Source organism: Panicum virgatum, chromosome 3N (assembly GCF_016808335.1).
Source record: "Panicum virgatum strain AP13 chromosome 3N, P.virgatum_v5, whole genome shotgun sequence".
Lineage (NCBI taxonomy): Eukaryota > Viridiplantae > Streptophyta > Magnoliopsida > Poales > Poaceae > Panicum > Panicum virgatum.
The window spans coordinates 27,285,904-27,300,937 of record NC_053147.1 but is presented as its reverse complement, the minus strand read 5'-3'; the positions used below and the strand labels follow the sequence as shown (position 1 = coordinate 27,300,937).

Genomic DNA, 15,034 nt, shown 5'->3' with positions numbered 1-15,034 from the left:
GATTAAGAGTATTTATGCGTAAAAACTATTTTAAGCTGCAACAGTATGAATTTTTTTGTGGAGGTCCAAACATGCACACATATACATTAAATCTGATGGGTCATTATTTGTTATTATAATAGAATCCAAATACACAGGCACAATTATGTACAATAGTACTAAAGGTAGCATATATGTAGATAATCACATTTTTCAGAACATTGTAGCACATGAGTCAGGAATGGTGAATTTACTCATATAGATAAACACATTTTTCAGAACATTTGATGGCACTGATGCAGGTGCCATGTGACGTTTGAGAGCTGTAAAGAATCTTTATCGAAGCGCAGTTAAATTAGTAGAGTCTAAATTTACCTTGAAAGAGTCCATTCTGATGCCCATTGACTTTAAAACACTAGAATAAATTATGTCGATTGGCAACGTACCATGTATATGTAGTTTAGTGGACTAAATTATTCAAGATGAGCTACGCAACCTACAGAAACCAATTCAATCAATCAAGGTGTAAATTATATTAATGTTGCATATGGATATGGATGTACAAAATTTAGAGTATATAACTCATAGAGTTGTGGAGGTAGTATAATAAAAAATTGCAAGAAGTAAGGGATCCATCAAATCAGTTTAGAAAAAGTCCGTGATCGAATCAGTTTAGAAGCGAATGAGTCTTCTTCTTCTTCTTCTTCTTCTTCTTCTTCTTTTTTGAGCAACTTCTTCTTCTTCTTCTAGAAACGGCAGTAGAAGGGAAAAAAGATTAGGAAATATATCCACAAAATGGTTATGCAGTCCTAGATGAAACCACTATGATCCTAGCAACACAGATATCAAAAGAACTTGAAGAACTGTAGAAAGATGTTGAACATCATGAAGCAGCTGCAGGTTTACAGAGCAGGTGCTCACCACTGAAGGACGCCCTGGAGATGGACAGTGTGTTTGCAGATCAGATGGTCACCTGCGCCAAGCACGAGCAAGAAAGAGCAAGCATGCTAAAGAGCCCCAGCAAGGCATAACCCAAATCGAAGTTCCATCTCCTTCAGTACGGCAGCAGGGAAGCAGGGAGCAGTACCGCAGAGGGGTTGCTGCTGGAGAAGGTCTCGAGGTAGATGATGCAGACGTCCTGGACTTCTGGGCGCCACCCCCCACGAACGCCTCCACCGATGAGAGATCCTTCCACACATGACCCTCCCTCCATCAACTTCACCTTCCCACATGGCCTCGTCTTCGCTCCACAAGAATCAATGTCATTGTGTATGAACTTTGTGTCAACAATATAAGCCAGTGAGAATCCGCAATTAGAAATAGCCTTTGCCTTTTGCTTGTCTAAAATTAGACAGATAATTTGCAAAGGGAACATACAGCCTTCAGAGGGCGTCCACTGACCCTATGTCAATGATATCTATCCATGTGCATACCGCCTGCAGTTTCAAGGTGACCAAAATAACATATCTGATTTGTTTGCACTCACCTGCGTTGTTCATTCAACATTCAAAGCAATACTAAGCACTCAAGTTCAAATAAATTTATCTTCCTATCTACTAAAGTTAGAATAAACTTCATGCGACTGCTATTGTGACTGGCGTCAAAGCTCTTATTTATCACACTGCAAAAAAACTGAAAAAACATATAGATACATTACACAATCCCTTCATGATGTACCAAGTTCCAAAGGCAGACGAAAGGCCCCCGCGTCGCCCTGTCTCGGCGACACGGGCGGCGACCCGCCCTACGCCGCCGCTAGCCCCTCCTCCCTCTCCTTGCCATCTCGCCGTCACTGGAGCGAGCTGCCGGCAACGCCACGCAGTCGAGAGGATGGTGGCGGCGGGGACTTCTCCCTGCTGCTCCTCGGGGCAGGGGCTCCCCCGGCGGCGGCGCGTTTCGTCACCGGCCACCGGCGCCCGTCTGCGGCCGCTGGCGCTCGGATCTGTGGCCTCGGCGGCCAGATCCGGCAAGGCCAGGGGTGGATCTGGCGGGGAGATGGCCCATTTCGGCGGTCGGTGTGAGGATCTGCGGCTCGGCCGGCGAGGTGCAGAGCGTGTCTGATGACATGCAGCCTGCGTGCTCCCGGCGGCGTTGTGCGTGTGCAGTTGGGGGCCAGGCCATAACATCAGCCACGCTACGGCAACGGCACGGCGAGGGACGGCGTGATGCTGCAACGCGGCTCTCGCGAGGGAAGGCTGGGGCGGCGCTGCTCCGGGAGGTGTCGGGTTGTGTGCTTGCAGTGGATGAGATTCTCCAGCCGAAAGCCTTGCCGGTGTTCCTGCTGGCGGTGATGACGACGACGTCCGAGGGCATCGTTCTCCCTGTTGGGGGCGTCATCCATCCCGACAAGGATCTCAACCTGCAGGGACAGATTCAAGTGAAAACCGAAAAACCGACTCACTGGTTCGGGCGGCGGCAGCATCGTAATGTTGCTCTCCTCTTGAGGCGTCGTCTTGGAGTCCTTGTTTGCAACACCATGGTCAACTTCGAGCAATGGCAGTGTCTAATCTATGGGCGTGGTAGAGATCGACTCAGTACGGTTTCTAGATCACAAGACATGAGGACCAAAGCAAGGTTAAAGGAAGGATCTAGAAGAAGTTCAAAGTTTAGTCTTTTGTTTTCTTTTTTATGTTCTCCTTTCTTGTCTTTTGTGTTCCTCGATTGGAGGTTTGGAGTCTAAGTACTCATGTAAGTTTTTGGTTTTATGGCCAGATATATTTTTTTGTGGTCGTAGACATTCACCTGTGAATGTTCAAGACTGGGTTGTCCCTTAATCTAAAAAAACACAATCCCTTCATACTATATAAATTCACTGTGTGGAGAGGTTGCAATTCAATTGGCTGATAAGCCTTCACTATCTGTGTATTTCAAGCTAAAGATAATGAAACATGTTCACTCTCAAATATAAGAAAAAAGTTATAGTTCTTAACTGTATTTACAACTTTGGAATAGGATGTTTTTCTTGCTTACCTGGAACTATAGCGCTGGATCTTGCAGACACCGTAATCGAATAAGAAAGTTAAAATCAGAGCCGACAGTTAAATTCTAATGTGTGATTAGCTTAACATAGCTTGACATAAATAAGGATTTTTTAACAGCAGGCATCACTCCACCACAAACTGAAGGAGCTTATTAGCTACCACCCTTTTCCTTTATCTGTTGCCATACTTATGCATTTTCAACAAAAAAAAAGAACAATATGAAATACTTCTTTTGGTTGCTCAAAAAAATACTTTTGTTGAAATATGCATCCCTTTTTTTTGTGTGGTGAGTATTGCATGGTTCTATTCAACCAATTGTGTTTTACAGATACCTGAAACTGCAAATACCAATCTGCATATGTCCATATACCAATTAGTCGTAAGGTTAGTTCTGAACATGAGAAAATATTAACTGTGATTTAGCATTCTAACAAAATCTTTTAATTTTTTTTAATGGGAGACCAATCAGTCAAATATGTGCTTTTTCACTGAACTTTTTTTTTATGTGAGACCAACAAAGGAGCATCATATCGAAGGTACTTTTAACTTGTTTAAATTATTGCTTCAAAAATAAAAATAAAATCCATATTCGAGCAAGAAACATTAACTTAGAGAAGACAAATAGCCTGGATGTGTCCCTTTTTCCCCCCATCAAATAGGACTCCTTGTTAGCTTAATTTCGCATTGTTAATTGGTCTGTGTTGCAGAGGCAAACCATCAAACACATATCTTGCATCCTCTATGGCCAAAGGCCCGAAGCAACGATTGCAAAAGCAAGCCATCAAACACATTGTGTAAATCCTCCATGGACGAAGCACTTCTAGGCAGCATGGGATGGAATTCATAGACGCACGGAGGCAAAGAAATCAGAAAGTGAAGATGCACGGCCGTACCTGATTGGTCAGTTGGCCACCTTGGCCAGCAAAGTGATGAACAAACAGCACCATCTGGACATGTTGCCCGAGCGGGAGGACTCTTGTTGTCAGATGAGTTCGTCTTGGCGAGCTTCTGCGGCAGCGACGTCTCTTCTTCCCATTGCCGGGGTCTCATGCAGCGTGAGGCCAACTTGACGTGGAGGTTCGGCCGCTGCCGCTTCTTGCTCCCGCTAGTTGCGGCGGCCGTGATGCTGAGAAGACGAACGACGACCGTAGAGGCACACGGTGAGGAGAGGTCAGCGTCTGCGGCTCTTGAGGCGAAGCCTTGAAAAAGAAGCCACTCATGGGGGAGGGCCCACCCGTGGGCGTGTTGGACCGCTCTGCCCATCGCCGCTGACCCGCCGTTGGCGTTGAGGCCAAGGATATCCTCGGTGGATGGCGGCGGCGGGCGGAGGTGGTCGCCGGGAGCGCTGTGCGGCCGAGAAATCGAGCGGGTGAGGGCTCAAATAGGCCGAGGAGGGAAAGGTGAAGGTGTAGCCGCGGTGAATCGAAGGGAGGATCACCGAAGACGACGAATTTCGACGGCGACCGGCGTTGGTGAAGGAAGCAGTGGCGGCAGCAATGAAGGTGCGGGGGGAACAAAAGAGACTAGGGTTTGGGGAGGTCCGCGTGCAGGCGGCAGCAGCGGAGCGCAGGTCCGCAGGCGGCCGCGGGCGGCGGCAGAAATTTCCCATCCATCGCGGCTCGAGCGCCATCGGAGAGGTCAGGGGCAGCGTCGAGGCTGCCGGATGTTTCGCGAATGAATTTTTTTTTACAGCAACCGGGTGAAAGATGACCACCGCAGGATATAGATCAAACGGCTAAATTTTTTTTTACTATCGTGGACTACATGAGCGCGCGCCGAGCGGTGCGTCTTTAAAGATTAGAAATTAGAAATTAGAAATTAGAAATTAGAAATGATCGTGGATTGTGGTGGATGTCTGATACTGAACCCTGGGCGTATTCCGGGGTGCTAATTTAGTTCCTTCAATTTTTTTTGGGGGGGGGGGGGGGGAGATTGCTTCTTCATTCATTCACTAGGTGTATGCCCGTGCGTTGCTACGGGAGGAAACAACTTTTTTTTTTGCAAAGTAAATCATGAATAAAAATGCCAGTGCAGGATGAAACAAATTTTCTTTGCAAAAGTAAATCATGAATATGTAGCCATGTTTCCGACCATAACTATTCAGCTTGCACATTCATGCATTCAAACACAATTAATATTAACTCTTAAGAGATGTCATGTGATGATGTGAACAAAACCTGCACTAAGCCACAGACATCCACTTGAGTGGTTAACAATAACATGGAACCAAAAGGTTTGGTTTCATCCTTAATTGCTAGTTACCAAAAGTGGTTTTGCATCACTTCACGTGCAAAATATGTACAAGGGCATCATGTGCTGCTTGACTCCCCTCCGTTCCATTTCATAGCAATGCTGTCTTTAGTTGACATAGGTTAATTGACTGTAACAAAGACAAGTCAGTTTGCAAATTTAGCAAGGAAAAAAAGACATGTATTGCTATCCATCCATCTGCAAGCAATAGTTATGTTGAACTAAATAAGTCTTAAATATAAACTAAATCTGGTCATGTAGTGTTGTTCTGTTGGCACATGAATGCAGCTTATACAGGACATGTTATGTACGTATACCGCTATCATTTTGTGCATCACTGAGACATGAACTCAAGCAAATAAAATAGAGTATGGCACAAGTGACGAAGGTACAGATTTATATTCAATCATTCAGCAAGATAGAAAATCGTAAGGATATTAAATGGGAAGAGGAAAGGATCTAACTTTTGGAAGGAGTAATCTGTGGCAATGACCTACTGGTGCATCAACCCAGGAGCAGCAGCATCACTTCTCCAACTAAATCAGGAGGCCAACATGATTATAGGAGGCCAACTCCAAACTAATTTTCTCTTATTACCTTCATGTCCTGCATTGAACACGTATACTGTTGTACGGTGAAGACATCTGCAACAGTTATCCCAACTCCTAGAGCTTAGGTCACCTAGATTTAGCTTCTGAAGGATTAAGTAAACATTAATTCATTAGTTACTATAGTGATGCTACAGAACCATCCACTAATTATGAATTGATATACCTCACTAGATTCGGCTCGCAGTTTAGCTCCAAGATTCTACAATTAGTTTGTAATTAGACTTCATTTAACACTTCTAAATATTAAGATTGTTTTTTATGTGATATGGTTTAAAGTTGGCAGCATCCAAAAGCTGAGACTGAATTTGCCACTGAAATCAAACCGTACGTATCCGGCCGAGACTGAGCCGCTAGGGGTTGGATCGCCCGTCCTCAGCCTTTAACCCTGCTCTGCTCCGTACACTGAACGGCGTAGATGCGTACGAGAAAGCATAGTACCTCGTTGTCCGTCTCCGCCTCATACGAGAACCCCTTCGCGATGCGGGGCCACAGCATGGTTCGACGGGAACCAGATACTATGCAGTCGGGCTTCTTGACTTCACTCTGCAGTCACACGATATCAACCGTCGACTTGTGATCCTACGATGCTCCCGTGCTAGCGCTTGCGCGCGGCTCTCCTAGCCGCTGGCTCTTTCTCACGGCTCTCGTGGGCGACGGCTCGCTCTCCTCGGCAACTCATCCCCTGCCTCCTCCCTCGTCCCCTGCGCCATGGGCTCGCATCCCGGCCAGGCGCCACCGCGCCCGGGGGCGGGTTCGTATAGAAGGTGCACGTGTACCGCGGGAGCGCCGGAGGGCTGGCCGTGGCCTGGACGAGCACCCCCGACACCGGCGCGCCGCCGCCCAACGGGCCCGCGGCCATCAGGAACAGCGACGCGTCGTCCCGCGCAGTAGCCGGAGGTCCCGTGTCGGGGCCGAGGCTGGCGCCGCCGCGGGCAAGGGCACGGCGACCGGAAGCGGTGTGCCGTAGGCGACGTCGTGGAGGGCCCACTAGTGGTTGACGGCGAGGTGGGCGGCTAGCGTCCGCGCCTCCGCGGCGAGCAGAGAAGGGAGCTGCAGCCGTGGTTGGCGCCGCGGAAGTAGGGGACATAGGCCCTGTAGTCGTACTGCTCGAAGTCGCACGGCACGCGGAGGTCGGCGAAGAAGAAGTCGAGGCCAGGACAGTGCGCGTAGGCGGAGGAGGCGGTGCCGCGGTCGCGGCAGGTCCGGCAATGGCGGCCCGGGAGCTTGACGCGGCAGCTGCAGCTCGCTAGGTGCCCCACCGCACACTGCACGCCAACAGGAGATGATGACCATGAACCACTAGGAATCGAAATTATGTGCGCAGATTGCAGAGATGAGAGAAGCTAAGCTTGCACACAGAAATCAAATCATGAACCCGACCTAGTAGATGGGAGGCGTCAACAAGCAGCGCACATGGAGCAGTAGAGCTTGGCCTTGTCCACCTGAACGGCCGTCGGAGCTGCTTTTCCTGGGACTCTGATGGGACGATTGCTTTGCTCCTTGTGGTGCGGCTTCAACCACCAGTTCGTCGTCTTTCCCTTCGTGCTTCATCAATTGGGTGCCAAACAGCAGCGGGCCGTCCCTTGCGCTCTTGCCGCTGCGCTTGATCCTCTCCAGCAGGGAAGGCCTACGAGGGAGGAGGCTGGGCGGTGAGGATCGGGCGCTCCCACGGCGGCGCCTCGCCGGGACGCGAGCCCGCGGCGCAGGGGACGAGGGAGGAGGCGGGGGGATGAGTTGCCGTGGAGAGCGAGCCGTCGGCCACGAGAGCCGCGAGAAAGAGCCAGCGGCTAGGAGAGCTGCGCGCGAGCGCTAGCACGGGAGCATCGTAGGATCACGGATCGACGGCTGATATCGCGTGATTGCAGAGTGAAGTCAAGAAGCCCAACTGCAGAGGATCTGGTTCCGGTTCGACGGCGCTCGTGGAGCCCGTGACGGTGGTGCGTGCGTGGTCGTCGGAGCTCGTGACGGCGGAGGCGCGAGGCGGAGGCGGGAGCTCCAGCCCCCGCGGCCTGCGCTGTCGTGCTGCTTCCGGCCGGCGGCGGCGGCGCAAAGGCCCATTGAACTCGTGGATTCTGGGCTGAATCTGCCAGGCTGGAGGCAAAAAAACACGGGCCTGAAGAAAAAAAAAGAGCCTAGCGAGTTGAACTGCCCAGCGAAGGAGGCCTTCAGGAAGAAACTTCCAACCCAATAAGGCAAAACTTTCAGCCCAACGAACATCCACCCTAGAGCAATCTTTCCCAGTCAGTTTGGATCGAACCATTTATATGGAGTAAATTCCTCCTATGTTAAAAATTAATTGTACCCTTTATTGTCATTGTTTTTCATTTCCGATCCCTTAATTGCCTTCCTTCTCCATTATTTCCTGTCTGCGGCCTGCGACCAAGTCCACCGCAGCGGTGCCTTCCACGGCCACGCCACCGAGCTCACCCGTTGCGTCTGCGTCCTGCCCGAGGTCGTCCTCTTGACCTCTTCTCAGCCATGGAGTAGCGCTGCACTACTGCAAGCCACCCTGGCAGTCATGTTGCCGCGGGGCTGCGGGCCGCTTCCACCACGAGACCATGCGCCGCCTCGCCCCCACCCCAGCGCAGCCGCCGCGCCGCGGAACGAGGATCAGGGAGGTGGTCGGTGTGCTCGCACTTGCTCCGCTCGGTGTACGCGACTGAGGTCCTGAGGACGACCTCCATGGTTCTATCCTCCATCTAAAGGGAAGGAAGAAAAGGAAAAAAATTATTCCTCTCTGGCACTGATGCGCCGGGTCTACGGCAGGATCTATGATAATTGACGGTGTGTATTTGACGAAATGGTATATAAAAGATGAAATATTAATAGTTCAAAGCTTAGTTAAAATGAAGGGATGGTCAATTTTTAATGGTATCACTACTACAAAAAAATAATTTATCGCGAACTTTTCTAAACAACTCCGAGACAGGCAGGAATTCCAACTGTTTGGTTGTCATTTCTTATTAACCGATATGGTTAAAGAAACTGCTCGCCAAATACATTAACGGAGGCGGTTGAAACGAACCGGGATCCCGCAAGACAATACTGACTCCCTGTATCGTCGTGGTAGTCCCTGGATCAGACGCTATCACATACAGATTTATCATTTCAGGCAATATCATAGTCAGACAGATTCAGTATAGTTCTCATTACAAAGCCCGTAGGGCTAATTCTCGCAGCAAACAGAAAACGACAGCGGAATTAGGTCTTTAGGGCCTCCATCTTCAGGACTCCTCCTCCACAGGTAGACTTGAGTGTAGCCCGAGTCTCAGTCGTACCAACCGTCGATGTTGGTGTCGTACTCCTCCTCGGATCTTGCATCTTGCCATGCTATCTCCAAGGATAGGATAAGTTCACATCGCCATCCGTATGCAACTTTGTGGATGCATCGGTATAAAATTATAGCCAAGAAAAGATAAGGGGTTTCCTATGCACAGAAGTAACTCAGATAGATACAAAACTCATCTATCATCTTGTCACGGGCCATTCCGGCATCCCACTCCCGGATTACTCACACCTCCAAATATCCCCACTCACCCAATCGGTACGAGAACTCCCTCTTCTCGCACCTCAACTGCACACCGGCAGGAAAACATCACTAGGAAAAGGTAGAGGTTAAGTAACATTACTCTAGTTAGCGAAGCTGGATCAAGAGTCGTACATGACCGAGTACGTGGCTATACGTATAGCTTTACACCCTGCAGGGGTTATACACCTGGACCCACTCGAATTGTAGCCAGTCGGGAATACCCTCCCATATAGCAAGACACAAGTCTACTGTCTGAAAACTAACGGCTACGGCCACCATCATGCTTTCCCGGGTCTAGGTACGATCTCCCGCAAGAGACCGTACCGGGACTATGAAGCCTCTCCCTACTGTATCGTGGTTCGTGAGGACGAATACCCCTTCACGCCGATACTGGCTCTCTCCCTGCACTGATCTCTATCCTCCTGCAGACTTGGTGCCACGCGTAGCTAACTTGGACCGGATCCTTCCTCATAAAGGATAAATGGTGTGCACGTAGACAAAGTTCCTTCTCCAGGTCCAGCTAACTCGGTCCTTACTTGCCGAAATGAGCATCTTTGTCATAAGTGCGTCTCCACCGCAACGGTCCGCGAATGGCACCCATCACAGGTATTACCCCTCATACACCTTCCCTATACTACCTCGGATCCCGAAGGATCACTTCCCCCCAACAGGAACACTTGTACCTACCATAGGCACTCGCAGGGCATAACCAACACATGCCCCAGCCCTCGATTGATGATCGAGTTAAGTTGCTCACTCCCGCGGTATAACCCTATCCACCCTCTTCTCATAAATATATAGCACTCCACTCACGCCTAGAATATATCCCATTATGCCACTCATATTCAATGCACTCATGTTCTCTCAACCATATAATGCCGGAGTAGGTGGTCAAGGAGTAGGTATATAAACAAGTCATGCGGGTTCACTCAACAGTAAGTAAAGCGATAGCATATCTAGCATGCGATGTTTATAGGAGATAAGAGCAGAGATAGATGTGAACCTCGTGGTTCTTTGAAGAACTCCTGGGCCTCCTGGTACTCCTGGTGCTTGGTCAGCTCTTCGATGGTGGGTCCTATTCGCAATTACATATAAATATAGGGGCCAAAGTACAAATATGCACAAAACTCTCAAATAAGACAAAAATAGCACTCAAAACCTATTCTAACGTGTAGATCATGGTTTTAGAAAAATTATGAAACTAGTTTCATAATTTTTGAAGCTCCTGTTGATTTATTATGAATTTTTGAAGTTAAAAAGAATTTCTGAATTAATAAATTTATTTCAAAAATTTAAAAGAAAACTTGGGACACATGGCAGCCTCTGGACGTTCCAAGTGGAATGCTGACATAAGCATGACATCATCTAGGGGCTCGGCTCTACTGACGTCAGCATTGACCGGTCCCCGGTCGCCGGTCGCGCGGTCAGCCGAGCCCGCGTGTCAGCGGCTGGGTCTCACCGATAGGTGGGACCCATGAGTCAGTGCTTCGAAAAAAGAAAAAGAAAAAGGAAAAGAAAAATGCTAACGGGTTGGTGGGCTAGAAGTGGCCTCGGGCTTGATCCGCTCCTAGGTCATTTGGGCCGAATCCGGCCCAACTCCTTCTATCTCTCTCTTTTTCTTTTCTTCTCCCGCCTCCTCTCACTAACAGTTTGGTACCACGTGTCAGTGTCTGTGACATCCCGAAAAATCAACCAAATTAAGACATGCGATAAAAATATTTATTCACAAAACTTTTCGTCGTTGAGCTCAAAACCCCATAAACCCCGAACCCTATTTTCCGAAATCACTCTCTGTTCCAAGTGCCTGATTCCCAACCCCCGACCGCTTCCCTGTGGCCTCGTCCGCGCGCGCACGCGACGCCGCGCGTGGCCGACCGGCGCCGCGATCGCGGTGCGAATCTCTCCATCTCCCTCTCCTTTTTCTCTCTCTCTCTCTCCCTCCTTCTCTTTTTCTTTTTCCCATTTTACATTTTCTTTTTTTTCTTTTCTTCTCCTGTCTCCTTCCTTCCCTCTCTCTTCCTTCTTCCCTCTGCCGCGCATGCACCGGCCCGAACCCCCATCGCCTCCCGCGCGCTCGCTCGCCCTCGCCCCGGCCGCTCTCGGCATCCTGCTCCCGCACGCACCCGCGCACCCCGTCCGGCCGGCCGCCTGCCGCGCGCACGCTGCCCTGGGCCGCGCATCTCGCCACGCCAAGCACGCCGCTGCCCCACTGCATGGGCGCTGCTGTGCGTGCACGCGCACACGCACGCAGCCGCGCCGCTCGCCATGCCGCCGCTGTGCCACACGCTGCGCCGCTCGCCACCGCCTGTCAACGCGCGCCGCACGCGTTCCACGCGCCCCCAAGACCCGCCGCTCCCACCTCCGCGTGCCCGCGCCGCTCGCCGAGCCGTGCCCGAGCCGCAACGCCGCGTGCCCCGCCGAGCCCACGTGCGGCGCCCCGCTTCGCCGCCGGTCGCCCTGTGCTCGCACAGCGTCGCCTGCGCCGCTCGCCGCCTGCCCGAGATGTCCCATCATCCTGTGCCCGCCTCGCCGCCCGCGCCACCGCATCACGACACGAGCAAGCGGCCGAAGCTCCATTAATGGCGCCCCGCACCGCTCGCCGGCCTCCACCGCGTCCCGCCAAGCCTCCACCGCCTTGCCACGCCTATAAGTAGGCCTCCCTCCTTGCCTCCGAGCTCCACAGCCGCCTCCACCGCCGCACAGCCTCCTCCCGAGCCCCCAGCGCCGCCGCCACGCTCACCTCTGTTGCTCGCCGCCCGCCGCCGTGGACCGACCTCCTCGCTGCGCCCCGGCCCAAATCGAGGTGGGGAACAAGTTCCCCGAGACCCTCTCTCCCTTTTCCCCCTCCCCTTGACCGCCACCAAGCCTCCAGGGCTCCGGCCCAGGACCGCCGCCACCTGCTGGCCGCCGGCCGCCGTGGCCAGGGCGCCTCGGGCCATCTCCGCCCGAGCCGCGGCCCGGGATCCACTCCCCGTGCTGCCCTCTCCCTTTTCCCTCTCCTCCCGAAGCGCCGTCGAGCCTTGGGCCGCCGGCCTCAGGCCGCCGCCGGAGCGCCGCCCCTCCCCTATTTTCCAGCGGGGGAAGGAGGAAGAAGGGGGCGTTTTTGCCCGGACACCCCTGCTCTTTTTCCTTTTTAATTAAGAGCCCCTCCACCCTTTTGCCCTTTTTGCAAAAGAACCCCTGCTCTTTATTATATTCACAAATAAACCCTTCCACCATATAAACTTAATACTAAATAAGCCCTTACACCTTTTAGTATGCCACAAATATTTCTAGAAATTACAACTAAGTCCTTTTCTATTCCAGACAATTTACAAATGAGCCCCTGGATCCTTATTTAACCCTAAACCCCTCTCTGACATGTCATTTCATGCGCCAAACAATCTCTGATCGACCTGAAACTTTACCACGCCTTTCCTAGCATAGTTTTGGCTATGCCATTAAGAAATTGTCCAAAGATATTACTTCTATCTCCATGTCTTAATTATTTCCAATTCGAGCTCAACGATAAAACTTTTATTTCTTTTTCTTGATTGTGTGTTTGTTTGTATGCGTCGTAGACCACGGTGTGAACGAAGGAGAGCCCGTTGACGAGCAGTACTGCGAGCCAGTGAACGAGGACCAGTTCTGCGACCCCGAGCCCGAAGGACAGTGCTTCGACCAGGACCTCCCCGAAGGATTCGAAGACGGCAAGTTCAATCTCATCCTTTGATGCATGCTTTTGTCCTAGTTTTTATAAACCCAGCCTTGCCTGTGGATTAGGGTCACCCACAGGAGATACCGCATGGCGCAAGACTTTGATGATCTTTTTATATTTAATATCGTTGCGTGTGTGTGGATTGTAATCCTCACGATAGTGGCGCTTCTCTGCTCACTACCGCGTAGAGTTGTATGGTAATGAACCATCTGATGTAATAAATGTGTCATCAGCCTCCTGGGACTGATGTTTATAACACATTTAAGTCTTATCTTATGAGGGGACGCTTCAGGTGGTATCAGAGCCATAGGTTGGCCGTAGGACGTGACCCTAGGAGCGAAACCCTTTTTCTGGCCCTTTCACATTAGGACTTTTCTTTCCTTAATCCTTCTTTCACACAAACACTCACTGCTGGTTCTTGCCCTGTTCCAGATGGCTGACAATGGATGGACTGGCGGAATCTGTCACGCAGAGCCCGGCCTTCCTAAGTTGTTGATACTCAGCCTGGAACGCATTGGAGTGGTGGACCCACCAGAGTACGTCTACCGGGAGTACGACTCCAAGGGCACTCTTCGGTGCGACCTGATGGTCTTCGTGGGAAAGAGCATCTGCTACCCTGATGTGGATCCCTGGTTCATCTCCACCACTGGTTTTCACTTTTCGGACACCTATCGAAAAGCCGCCCGCAAAGCCCTGCGACGTCTACGCGTGATCTACAGGCACCACCTTCAGCGGACTCCTATGGGATTTTTCCCGCCGACTGAAGGAAGAGGACGCACATGGATTGCTTGGATGAGAGGACTTGGAAGAGAAGAACAAGACCTAGAAGATACGGTCTCCCTCCTATCCATCTATCTCACTGGCCTAGATGAGCTCTACCGCGAACAAGCGGCACAACTGAAGCAACAGGTCCACAGAGCAGAGAAGGCAACCTAGGAGTTGGATGAACAACGGACAAGAGCCGCATGCGCCGAGTATTCCCTAGCCACTCTCCAAGCCCAAATGCAAGAGTGTGAGGCAGAACTGGAAGAACAACAGACAAGAGCCACACGCGCCGAGAATTCCCTAGCCGCTCTCCAAGCCCGAGTGCAAGAGTACGAAGCTCGCAGAGGAATAGGTGGGTGGATAGAGGAAGAAGAAGAAGAACTCGAAGAAGCTCAATGGGATGTAGGCACTCCGACCGAAGAAGAAGAACCCGAAGAAACCCATTGGGACATAGGCACTCAGACTGAAGAGGAAGAACCCGAGGAAACCCACTGGGATAAAGGTACTCAGATCGAAGATGACGTGATGGATCAGTATCTTCCACTGAAGAAGCGCCCTCTTAGGATCGAGGAAGAATCCCCATGATAGGAGTAGCACCCCAAGCTAGAACCTTTGCCCAAATAATCGTGTATCTATGAAGTCTGTATCCCACCATGTTGCAATAATAAATATCATCTACTCCCTTTGTGTACCCCAAATAAATGTGCAAGTTTATTCACCCTATATTTGTTTTTAGATGGCTGAGGAAGGATGGACCCAGGGCAATTGCCAAGCTGCACCTGGCTTCCCCAGCCTGTTGATCAACGCCCTGGAGAGCCTTGGCGTTACGGAACGCCCAAGGTACTACAACAGAGAGTACGAGCACCATGGTACCCTCCGCTGCAGGGTGATCCTGGTCATCGTCTGGAGTGATCGCTACCCCGACATCCAGCCTTGGCGAGTGACCGCTACGGGATTTAGGCACCAAGACACCTATCCCTTGGCCATCAGAAAGGCGCTCCGTTACCTGTGCCAGATTTTCGAAGAACACCTAGCCCCCACGCCAATGAGGTTCTTTCCGCCGGCCATCAAAACCCCAGTTTGGGAAGCTCGAATGAGGAGTCTGGAACAGCGCCGCCATGAAGAGGACCCTCTGTACCAAGTGGCTACCTACCTAGCCGCCTTGGATCAGCTCTTTGACGAGCAAGCCAACATTCTGAGGGAGCAGACCCATCGAGCCGAG

The 15,034-nt window shown here is 51.0% G+C and overlaps 1 protein-coding gene across 14 annotated transcripts; it reads right to left on the bottom strand.

The window, feature by feature from the left end:
* Positions 1-488: 488 nt before the first annotated feature.
* Positions 489-4,684, bottom strand: LOC120665461. Of its 14 annotated transcripts, none has more exons than XR_005671175.1 (4): positions 3,854-4,664; positions 1,357-1,415; positions 901-1,255; positions 489-725 (listed from the first exon to the last, which is right to left on the bottom strand). XR_005671175.1 is itself a non-coding variant. In XM_039945030.1 (4 exons), coding segments are annotated over exons 1-4 (576 nt in total). In that variant the 5' UTR covers positions 4,224-4,658; the 3' UTR covers positions 489-724. The 14 variants fall into 14 exon arrangements, 5 of the variants coding, with proteins under 5 accessions (XP_039800964.1, XP_039800965.1, XP_039800966.1 ...); XR_005671176.1 differs by having other exon boundaries at positions 901-1,219; XM_039945030.1 differs by lacking the exon at positions 1,357-1,415 and having other exon boundaries at positions 901-952; positions 1,067-1,219; positions 3,854-4,658.
* Positions 4,685-15,034: the final 10,350 nt, after the last annotated feature.